This window comes from Acanthopagrus latus, chromosome 10 (genome assembly GCF_904848185.1).
Source record: "Acanthopagrus latus isolate v.2019 chromosome 10, fAcaLat1.1, whole genome shotgun sequence".
Lineage (NCBI taxonomy): Eukaryota > Metazoa > Chordata > Actinopteri > Spariformes > Sparidae > Acanthopagrus > Acanthopagrus latus.
In genome coordinates this window covers 380,976-392,500 of record NC_051048.1, presented here as the reverse complement: position 1 = coordinate 392,500, position 11,525 = coordinate 380,976, and the positions used below count along the sequence as shown (strand labels likewise).

The 11,525-nt window shown below is 42.2% G+C and overlaps 1 protein-coding gene across 1 annotated transcript; it reads left to right on the top strand.

Moving 5' to 3' along the window:
* The first annotated feature begins 731 nt into the window (after window positions 1-731).
* LOC119026734 (RLA class II histocompatibility antigen, DP alpha-1 chain-like) lies at window positions 732-11,102 on the top strand. The gene is made up of 4 exons (XM_037111264.1): window positions 732-895; window positions 978-1,223; window positions 3,664-3,948; window positions 10,029-11,102. Exons 1-4 carry the CDS (start codon window positions 829-831, stop codon window positions 10,148-10,150), a joined length of 720 nt encoding a protein of 239 aa, XP_036967159.1. The 5' UTR covers window positions 732-828; the 3' UTR covers window positions 10,151-11,102.
* The last annotated feature ends 423 nt before the right edge of the window (window positions 11,103-11,525 follow it).

Genomic DNA, 11,525 nt, shown 5'->3' with positions numbered 1-11,525 from the left:
TGTGAAAGGTTACGAAGGTCTAAGAACACAGCGCCAACCAACCCCCCTTGTTTGAGGGAAGTTCTGTGCGATTTCATCCACAGAGTTAAAACATCTAACCCTAAATGAAATATTGGTTGAAGGCTACAGAAATTTGTGCTGGGTCTTGTATTAATTTACCTTTCATGTTCAGCGCTAACTGTTTTCTAGGCCTGTGACCAGTTCCCATGACATTCTTAATTTGTTCCCAGATCAGATTTGTGTTACTCTTTGCGTCGTTGATGTTAACATTGTTATTGTTTTATTAATATTGTTATTGTTGTATTAACATTGTTATTGTTTTATTAATATTGTTATTGTTTTATTGTCTTTTATGTTTTATGTTCTATTTCCTGTTCATGTACAGCACTTTTCCTAGATATGGCTGCTGAAAGTGCTTTATCAATAAAGTTAAGTTGAATTGAGTTGATGATTGTTTGGAAAAATTTGGCTTTTGATTTTCTGATATCTTGGATCACTGTATCTGGTAGCGAGGTGAACGTACGACTTTCACTGTGTAACTTGGACTAAAATGATTTTCTTCATCAGTTGAAATATGTTGGTGTCGAGCCAGGGGAGTGTGTTGTTTTCCTTCCTTTTTCCTCTGACTGATTAACTCTGTCTGTGTGCTCAGCAGCAGAGTGTCTCTACCTGGTTACTGATGACATCACGCTCTCTGATTGGCTGTTCAGTGTGTTAGAGATCAGCTGCTGCTGAGTTTCTGTCAGTCCTCCTCAGACTGGTGACAGAGACAGACTGGTTCATAGAGACAGACTGGTTCTGGTTCTGGTCCACAGAGAGCTGCTGAAGATGATGAAGATGATGAAGATGATGGTGGTCCTCGTCCTCTCCTGTGTCCTCAGTGTCTCAGCTGATGGTAAGTTTCTTTACACTCAGACAGACAGACAGACAGACAGAGAGACAGACAGGTGATCATCAGCTTGTGTTTCTGTTTTCAGTTCTTCATCAGGACATTGCTGTCACTGGCTGTTCAGCCTCTGATGGAGAGGACATGTACGGTCTGGATGGTGAAGTGATGTGGTACGCAGACTTCAAGAACAAGAAAGGAGTCGAGCCTGTTCCTGACTTTGTAGGGATTACCTACGAGGAAGGAACTTATCAACAAGCTGAGGCTAATCAACAGATCTGCAGAACCAACCTGGAAAACCATCGTAAAGCCTTCAAGGACTTCCCCCTGGAGTCAGGTAGAGACAAACTCATGTCTGTTGTGTCTGTAAGTGTCCTCAGCTGTGTGATGTGTGATGTCAGTGGACATGTTGAGTCTGTAACAGACCTGAGAGCTCAACTCAACTGTTTCTGTCACTTCAGGCCTCATTTCACTGCTTTTATTCTGTAAAATGTATCATCACAGCAGACTGTATTGTGTTGACTGTCACAGGCTTGAACTGAGCGCTCAGTTCAAGCCTGTGACAGTCTGATGATGATTTCTTAATTATGTAGCAAAAAAACTGTCCCTAATGTTTGGTGGTTCAGGATTTCACCAAACATCCTGGAAAACATATTTCATCACTAACCTCTATCAGAAGTTATACACTTCCTCGTCTGACCCTCAGTCTTGTCATATCTTTTTAGACAAAGTATCCCCACTGACTCCTAAAGTCTTCAGAGAACTGTGAGCTTTGTGAAAGTCAATTACAGCAGAAAAATATCAGTCTGTTATTACAAAAATGCCATCAAACAAAAGTCCTGGTCCAGATGGTTTGCCTTATGAATTCTATGTGACATTTTGGGAAGATTTAAAACATGTTGGAAGTTTTTGTTGAATGTGCGACAATAATGAGTTAATTGTCTGACTGTGGAAGTTATGAAGACAGGAGACATGATCTCATAACCAGTCAGCTGGCTGATCAAACCAGGCTGCTTCTCTTTTGGTAGAGATGCTTTAATGTTTCAGCTGCTTCTGGCCTCACTGTTAGAAAGATAAGTGTGAAACAATGACGTTACATGACTCTGACTTTCTTTTAATAGATGGCATGAAGGTAAAAGAAGTGGTAAAATATCTGGGACTAACAATAAACAGATCGACAGATTAAAGGATCTCTCAAAACTTTTTGCCAAAAGTTGAAAAATCCAAATCGATCTTTGATAACTGTTGGTAACAAGGAGACGTCACAGTTATGGGTCGTGTTTGACTTTCTAAGGCAGAAGGTTTATCTGGATTAATATATCCAGCTTTGTCTTTACATGTTGATTGGACGACGTGTGCAGGTATTGAATCTCTTTTAGTTAAATTCATCTGGAAAAACAAGACTGAGTATGTAAAGAGGAAAAAACTCAGATGATCTTAATGTCTTAGAATTTATTCTATTAATAGTATATTTAAAATCACTTGGTTAAAACAATTTTTGGTACAGAATAATACTACTTTGTTTTTTATCTCCAATTATCTGTTTGCCAAATGTGCTGGTTTAAAGTTTTTGCATTTGTGTAATTTTATTTCAAGTAAATTCCCTGTTAAACCTGCCAGCTTCCATAAACAAGCACTGGACTCATGGAAAATTGTTTTCAACAACAGCTTCTCTCCACACATCTCATACATCTCATGTATCTTACAGATCAAATCAACAGGCTGCAGACAGAAATCAGTCCCTGTTTCTTAAAGGCTGGTTTGACTGTGTTGTGTTTAGTTATGAGCCTCTAAATGATTCAGGTGTCTTTAATTAAAGCTACCTGTGAAGAACTGACCCAACAAAGAGGATCAGAACTCTGCTGCTCTTTGCACCCAGAACACTTCAAGTTACCTGCGAGTATTCTGTCTGTAACTCCAGGTCGCTCCTGTAGAAACCTTTCTCAGGTGGGATTCCTGCGCTGTGTCTTGGTGGAAGGTTGATCCTTCCTGTCACCACATGAGATGTTTCCTGACATCAGCAGTAAAGTTAAAGACGTTCTGATTAAACTCTTCCACAGATTCTGTCCCTGTCATGAAGTTCTGACCCGATGTGTCTGATTCATGTTCTGCAGAGATCAGGTCCAGTCTTTATACTAACTGATGGACTCAAATGTCTCGTGAGGTTCTGGTCACTATAACTGAAGCTCTGGTCTGATGTTTGAGTGTCTGATCTAATAATAATGAGATTAATGATGTGATGAAGGTAAATATCATATTCATAAAGTCAGATTTCTTCAGTTTAAGTTGAACTGAAGACTTTTTTTATGATTGTCTGTAAAAAACCTAAAAACAAAATATCTTTAAAGACGTCCAGCCTGTTGAGACATATAGTGACTGACAGCTGCTGCTATTTTATGTAATTAATTATTATTTTTTTTCCTTTTATCGTGTTTATATAATTTGTTTCAGGTTTTTTTCTTCTTTGCGTTTGTTTGTTGTTTTCCCAGTGTGTTTATTACTACCTGTACATGTGTTGGTCGTCATGTTCATGCATATTTTGTCTTTAATATGCTAATGAAGTTTGTTAAAAATTAAAATAAAACATAGAAGAAAGTAAAATGGCAGCCAGGAGGCCTCCAGACCAAAGCCTGTGTTCACATGTTGACCTGAATGTTCTGATGTTGAGGAGGAAGCAGGTTGATTTAGTCCTCAGATCACAATGTGGACACAAGACCAAGATGCTAGTTATCTGAAGTGTGAAGAATTAGATAATAATCTGATCTGTGTGTGTTCAGATCCTCCCTCCAGTCCGGTCATCTACCCCAGAGACGAGGTGGAGCTGGAAGTGAAGAACACCCTGATCTGTCATGTGACTGGGTTCTTTCCTGCTCCTGTGAAGTTCTCCTGGACCAAGAACGGACAGAAGGTGACGGAAGGAACCAGCGTCAACGTTCCCTTTGTCAATAAAGATTTCACCTTCAACCAGTTCTCCAAACTGGACTTCACCCCCCAACAAGGAGACATCTACAGCTGCTCAGTGACCCATCCAGCCCTGACGGAGCCACAGACCAGGATGTGGGGTGAGAAACTTTATTTACACTGACGACAACACAAACTTTATTTACACTGATGATGACGTAGGGATGTAACTGTATGAACATTTCACACCGCAGTAATAGTGACCAAAATTATCACAGTTATCGGTATGGCACGTTATTTTTTAAATGTCTTCAAAATGTTGAAAAAACACTGATACACTGAAATCATTTCACCAAGGTTTATACTCAAATAAATTTATTATATATTGAAATAGTCCAAATCCCAAACCTTGACAAAACACTGCAAAATCATCATTAAACAAGAATAAAAGAACGTATCAGAACTGTGTAAAACAGGTCACTGGCTTTTTGTGATGAGGCAGCTTGATTATGAATCGTGTCCGTTCATGTCTGCGTCACAGAGGTAGAGTGAGATGTAGTGGCAGCAGCACTCGACTGGCCAGCAGAGCCTCTCTGTGAAGAAAGTGAACAGAACATGTCATTATTCATTATTACTGTCACTGTTACTTAATACTAAGAGTGCAACCAGCAGATCACAAAACTCACAATTTAGATCGAATCACTTTTGTTAGAAACAGGTTGGATCATTTTTTGGATCAAAACAAAAAGAATTATTGTTAAAGTAATTATGAATTATACTCTATTTTGGCTCTTATCTCTGTCTAGACACTTGTTATACCATTTTATATTATTCTTTATATATATAGTCTTTTTTACAATAATCCACAAGTATTATATATTTCTGATATTACTAATATATATTGTCTGTCTGTCTGCCTGCTCGTCTGTTGTCAGTGGACTCGGTCCGTCTGATTGGTCAGATGGCTGCTGAGCCACAGGTAGATGCTGCTCAGGTGAACGGAGCTGAGATGAAAGTCAGTTTGTGTTCACTAACTCAGTCCACCCAGTACGTGTTTGTCTCAGATCCTCCTCACTGCAGCTCTGCATCAATATCTGGAGAATTATTAGTTCGACTTTAAAAAGTGAAATCTACAGTTAATAAACGGTTCAGATAACGAGCCAGATCACAGATCAGCTTTGTTCAGTTATACCACCATCTGGTCAGTTTACATTAGTGACACCAGCAGATCACACAGAGAAAACTCGACATAAACATACATGATGCACCTGAGTTTAAGCTGAGCTCACCTTGCATTCGAACAGTTGAGGGTGATGGTCGTGTAAACTGGATGTGTTGCTGCTCCTCACAACAACTTTCTTTTGCAGCTCCTGCAGATAGAGCTGCCATCCTCGCCCAGCTGTCCCTGAGCATTCTTATTGGGGATCGACCAATTATCGGCTTGGCCGATAATATCGGCCGATATTTGGCATTTTTACGATCATCTGCATTTTTTCACCGATAACCGATAAAATTAATTAATGTATTTTAAAATGCGCTCCTTCGGCTCTGATGCAGCCGTCTCTGCCTGAAGTCACCACTCTCTTGGTTGTGTAACAATGTCCCGCCCACATCCCTCACTGATTGGCTACGTGGCACAAGTGAGCCAGTGACAGCCAATCAATCAACACTGAAGCCTCTACATGCAGTGCCACAGACACAGAGGAGAAACAGAGGACTGCTCCGGTGGCTGCTCCAGCAGAAAAAGTAAGGCAGTGTCAGTCGAAGTTTCAAAGCCCTTTGATGAAGTTTTAAAAATACCACAGCCTTGATCAATATTAGTGATAACATTCAGGCCCAGAGTCGACATTTCACCAACCTACGTGTCTAGTCGCATCAAGCATACGACTTTGCAAGATAGGACTAGCATCACTCACGACAAAAAAAAAAAAAAAGTTGTTGAGATTAAACTTTTCACAACTTCAACATGGGATAGGCTATTTAATGATGGCTCACCGCTACATTATGATTGACACGACCTGCCGCTTTAGAGCTGGGGCCAGATGCACAATAATAATAGGAGACCCTTACGGTTATCATTACTTTGTGGGAATAATTAATCTCCTAACGTGTCTCAGCCCGTGGGGCGGCTCCTGGTTTGTCAATAAACAACACCCGAGGCCATTATAGCCTATAAGTTTAACACCACACACTAACGTGTCCTCTCCCTCGGTGCTCATGCTGCCACTACACAATGATCACACAGAATATGTGTTAAATATTCGTCTTTTTGCCGGTCACTCGTAAAGTCCAGGGAAATGATGGGCCATTTCAATGACTCAAGCAGAGAGCCCGAGTTTTTTCAATCAATAAATTTACCGTCGCGTCTAGAACCCACATGTGTAAAGTAGCCTTTATTGTTTGCATTTACAATTGCCAAGTGCCTTATTCTTATGTAATATGACATACAGTTCTAAGCACAATAGTGTACATTTAATGTTCTGAGATTCAGAATATGAATTCATTTCTCTAAATAAATAAATATAATAATGAATAAGGAACTATAAGTGAAAAACTCTGGTGAGCACTGAAAGTTGTGTCTTTATTTACTCCTGCTGTTTTATGTAAAATTTTAATCTGAAAAGTAACTATTATATCTATAAAATAGGCATTTTAGTTAAGATTATGTGTTCATGTTCATGTTATGTGAAAAAATTAAAAATTAAAGGACATTTTTTCAGTGTAAACAAACAGTATACTGTATTCATTCTAATCCCAGGTGTGTTTCTGTAAATTCTGACACCAAAATTTTCATTTTTACTGCAAATAAATATCGGTTATACATATCGGCTATCGGTTTCGCTTGGTTATCAATAATTGGTATCGGTATCGGCCCTGAAAAATCCATATCGGTCGATCCCTAATTCTTATAATAACCAGAATACACCCAGACTGCAGATTTGGCTTTTTTGAAGGCGGAAAAATACCTTGAGTGCCGCTACTATCAAGTCCTCCCTCCGCCATGTCTTCTTCATAACTGGCACACATTGCGCATGCGCCGCAAGTTTTCCACACCGTGGTTACCGATCCGTGGCGGTTACCGTGGTAATTAAAACTTAAAGGTAATCTTCACCGTCGGGAATTTTACCATGATTTACCCTGACATCGGTAACTGTTACATCCCTACGCTGACGACAACACACACTTTATTTGTGTCTTAACATCTCTGTGTGTGTCTGTCTCCAGATGTGGAGGTGTGTTAACATCTCTCGCTGTGTGTTTCTGTCTCCAGATGTGGAGGTGTGTTAACATCTCTCGCTGTGTGTTTCTGTCTCCAGATGTGGAGGTGTGTTAACATCTCTCCCTGTGTGTTTCTGTCTCCAGATGTGGAGGTGTGTTAACATCTCTGTGTGTTTCTGTCTCCAGATGTGGAGGTGTGTTAACATCTCTGTGTGTTTCTGTCTCCAGATGTGGAGATGTGTTAACATCTCTGTGTGTTTCTGTCTCCAGATGTGGAGGTGTGTTAACATCTCTGTGTGTTTCTGTCTCCAGATGTGGAGGTGTGTTAACATCTCTCTCTGTGTGTTTCTGTCTCCAGATGTGGAGGTGTGTTAACATCTCTGTGTGTTTCTGTCTCCAGATGTGGAGGTGTGTTAACGTCTCTCCCTGTGTGTTTCTGTCTCCAGATGTGGAGGTGTGTTAACATCTCTCCCTGTGTGTTTCTGTCTCCAGATGTGGAGGTGTGTTAACATCTCTGTGTGTTTCTGTCTCCAGATGTGGAGGTGTGTTAACATCTCTGTGTGTTTCTGTCTCCAGATGTGGAGGTGTGTTAACATCTCTCCCTGTGTGTTTCTGTCTCCAGATGTGGAGGTGTGTTAACATCTCTCCCTGTGTGTTTCTGTCTCCAGATGTGGAGGTGTGTTAACATCTCTGTGTGTTTCTGTCTCCAGATGTGGAGGTGTGTTAACATCTCTCCCTGTGTGTTTCTGTCTCCAGATGTGGAGGTGTGTTAACATCTCTCCCTGTGTGTTTCTGTCTCCAGATGTGGAGGTGTGTTAACATCTCTCCCTGTGTGTTTCTGTCTCCAGATGTGGAGGTGTGTTAACATCTCTCCCTGTGTGTTTCTGTCTCCAGATGTGGAGGTGTGTTAACATCTCTGTGTGTTTCTGTCTCCAGATGTGGAGGTGTGTTAACATCTCTCCCTGTGTGTGTGTGTCTGTCTCCAGATGTGGAGGTGTGTTAACATCTCTGTGTGTTTCTGTCTCCAGATGTGGAGGTGTGTTAACATCTCTCCCTGTGTGTGTCTGTCTCCAGATGTGGAGGTGTGTTAACATCTCTCCCTGTGTGTGTCTGTCTCCAGATGTGGAGGTGTGTTAACATCTCTGTGTGTTTCTGTCTCCAGATGTGGAGGTGTGTTAACATCTCTGTGTGTTTCTGTCTCCAGATGTGGAGGTGTGTTAACATCTCTCCCTGTGTGTTTCTGTCTCCAGATGTGGAGGTGTGTTAACATCTCTCCCTGTGTGTTTCTGTCTCCAGATGTGGAGGTGTGTTAACATCTCTGTGTGTTTCTGTCTCCAGATGTGGAGGTGTGTTAACATCTCTCCCTGTGTGTTTCTGTCTCCAGATGTGGAGGTGTGTTAACATCTCTCCCTGTGTGTGTCTGTCTCCAGATGTGGAGGTGTGTTAACATCTCTGTGTGTTTCTTTCTCCAGATGTGGAGGCGTGTTAACATCTCTCCCTGTGTGTTTCTGTCTCCAGATGTGGAGGTGTGTTAACATCTCTGTGTGTTTCTGTCTCCAGATGTGGAGGTGTGTGAACGTCTCTCCCTGTGTGTTTCTGTCTCCAGATGTGGAGGTGTGTTAACATCTCTCCCTGTGTGTTTCTGTCTCCAGATGTGGAGGTGTGTTAACATCTGTGTGTTTCTGTCTCCAGATGTGGAGGCGTGTTAACGTCTCTCCCTGTGTGTTTCTGTCTCCAGATGTGGAGGTGTGTTAACGTCTCTCCCTGTGTGTTTCTGTCTCCAGATGTGGAGTTGTGTGAACGTCTCTCCCTGTGTGTGTCTGTCTCCAGATGTGGAGGTGTGTTAACATCTCTCCCTGTGTGTGTCTGTCTCCAGATGTGGAGGTGTGTTAACATCTCTGTGTGTTTCTGTCTCCAGATGTGGAGGTGTGTTAACATCTCTCCCTGTGTGTTTCTGTCTCCAGATGTGGAGGTGTGTTAACATCTGTGTGTTTCTGTCTCCAGATGTGGAGGTGTGTTAACATATGTGTGTTTCTGTCTCCAGATGTGGAGGTGTGTTAACATCTCTCCCTGTGTGTTTCTGTCTCCAGATGTGGAGGTGTGTTAACGTCTCTCCCTGTGTGTTTCTGTCTCCAGATGTGGAGGTGTGTTAACGTCTCTCCCTGTGTGTTTCTGTCTCCAGATGTGGAGGTGTGTTAACATCTCTCCCTGTGTGTTTCTGTCTCCAGATGTGGAGGTGTGTTAACATCTCTCCCTGTGTGTTTCTGTCTCCAGATGTGGAGGTGTGTTAACATCTCTGTGTGTTTCTGTCTCCAGATGTGGAGGTGTGTTAACATCTCTCCCTGTGTGTTTCTGTCTCCAGATGTGGAGGTGTGTTAACATCTCTGTGTGTTTCTGTCTCCAGATGTGGAGATGTGTTAACATCTCTGTGTGTTTCTGTCTCCAGATGTGGAGGTGTGTTAACATCTCTGTGTGTTTCTGTCTCCAGATGTGGAGGTGTGTTAACATCTCTCTCTGTGTGTTTCTGTCTCCAGATGTGGAGGTGTGTTAACATCTCTGTGTGTTTCTGTCTCCAGATGTGGAGGTGTGTTAACGTCTCTCCCTGTGTGTTTCTGTCTCCAGATGTGGAGGTGTGTTAACATCTCTCCCTGTGTGTTTCTGTCTCCAGATGTGGAGGTGTGTTAACATCTCTCCCTGTGTGTTTCTGTCTCCAGATGTGGAGGTGTGTTAACATCTCTGTGTGTTTCTGTCTCCAGATGTGGAGGTGTGTTAACATCTCTGTGTGTTTCTGTCTCCAGATGTGGAGGTGTGTTAACATCTATGTGTGTTTCTGTCTCCAGATGTGGAGGTGTGTTAACATCTCTGTGTGTGTTTCTGTCTCCAGATGTGGAGGTGTGTTAACGTCTCTCCCTGTGTGTGTCTGTCTCCAGATGTGGAGGTGTGTTAACATCTCTCCCTGTGTGTTTCTGTCTCCAGATGTGGAGGTGTGTTAACGTCTCTCCCTGTGTGTTTCTGTCTCCAGATGTGGAGAAGACTCTGCCCGGTGTTGGACCTGCAGTGTTCTGTGGACTGGGTCTGACTGTGGGTCTGCTCGGTGTGGCTGCTGGAACCTTCTTCCTCATCAAAGGAAACGAGTGCAGATGATTGGTCGGGGCTGATGATGTCATTCTGTTCTCTTTGATAATTTTCCTCCATCTTGTATCAATAAACTCCTGAACACTGTGTTGATCTGATTCCTGCTGAACTGTCACTGAATGCTCTTTAAGCTTTTCTGATTCCAGATGTAATAAAGTGTTAATCCAGATGTGGACCTGTCAGTGTGTGTGTGGCCTGTGTTGGACAGTGACATCAGCACCTCCTCCAGGTGTAAACATCTGGATCTGGTGGAGTTTCTCTGTAGAGACAGAAGTGATGTTGACAGGATGAGACGATGAGACAAAGTCAAGTGTGTGTGTGTTGGTGCTGAGTCAGCGTGTCAGATGTGTGAAACCTGCCGTCACTTATAGAATCCATCATCAGTCTCATGTGGTTCTGATCCGACTCATGAATCAGGATCTGATCTAAACTCCCTGTTAGTTTCTCGTTGCACCAGCCGGGTCGATGCCTGTTCTTAAACTCAGACGGGTCACTTTTCATTCTACGTCTCAGCTGACGGTCTCACCGGGTTCTTCTCACTGAGACTGGCTTAAGTTCAGACTGGGTTCAGTTCTGTTGGTGCAACAGGGTCCATTCTATAGTCCGGTCCTGACTCAGACCAGCTGAGCAGTCAGACCCGGTCTAAAGACCCGTTGTAGCTCCGGCCTGATGGAGCGACTGCAGGTTTAATCCTCCATCACTGATCTGATCTCTGAGTTCTCTGAACAGAACCAGTGATGAAACATCTGTGAACTGGTCCAGTGAAGCTCCCAGATGTTGCTGATGATTCTGATGTGCTGTAATGTTTGTGAAGACGTTGTGTTGAACATCATGTGTGTGATCTTTGGTCTGACTGAGTGAAACAGTGTGTCAGCTCACAGTTTGTTACAGCAGTCTGAATGAAATGTGAGTCATCACTGAGCTTCAGTGTCCACCTCTGGAATAAAACCTCCACTCTTCACCTGCTCCGTCTCTTCTTAATGATCCACTGCTGTTCACACATCATGCTGACATCATCACGGTGACATCATCACGCTGACATCATCACAATGACATCATCATGCTGACATCATCATCACTGACATCATCACACTGACATCATCATCATCACTGTCATCATCATCACTGACATCACAGACTTGTCACTGACTGAGGACAACATGATGAATCAGAAGAAGCTCAGAGAGAAGAGCTCAACACTTCTCCTCACTCAGAGTTCACACATTTATATATTTTAATATATATCAATACTTTATATTGAACTTTTTAACTTAGGAACAGTGAAAGAAAAATACAACATACAATCAGCCTCCATGAAACACAAAGCATAGAAGAAATATTGGATAAAACAAAAATAAAATATCAGACTAACAACACTGATAAC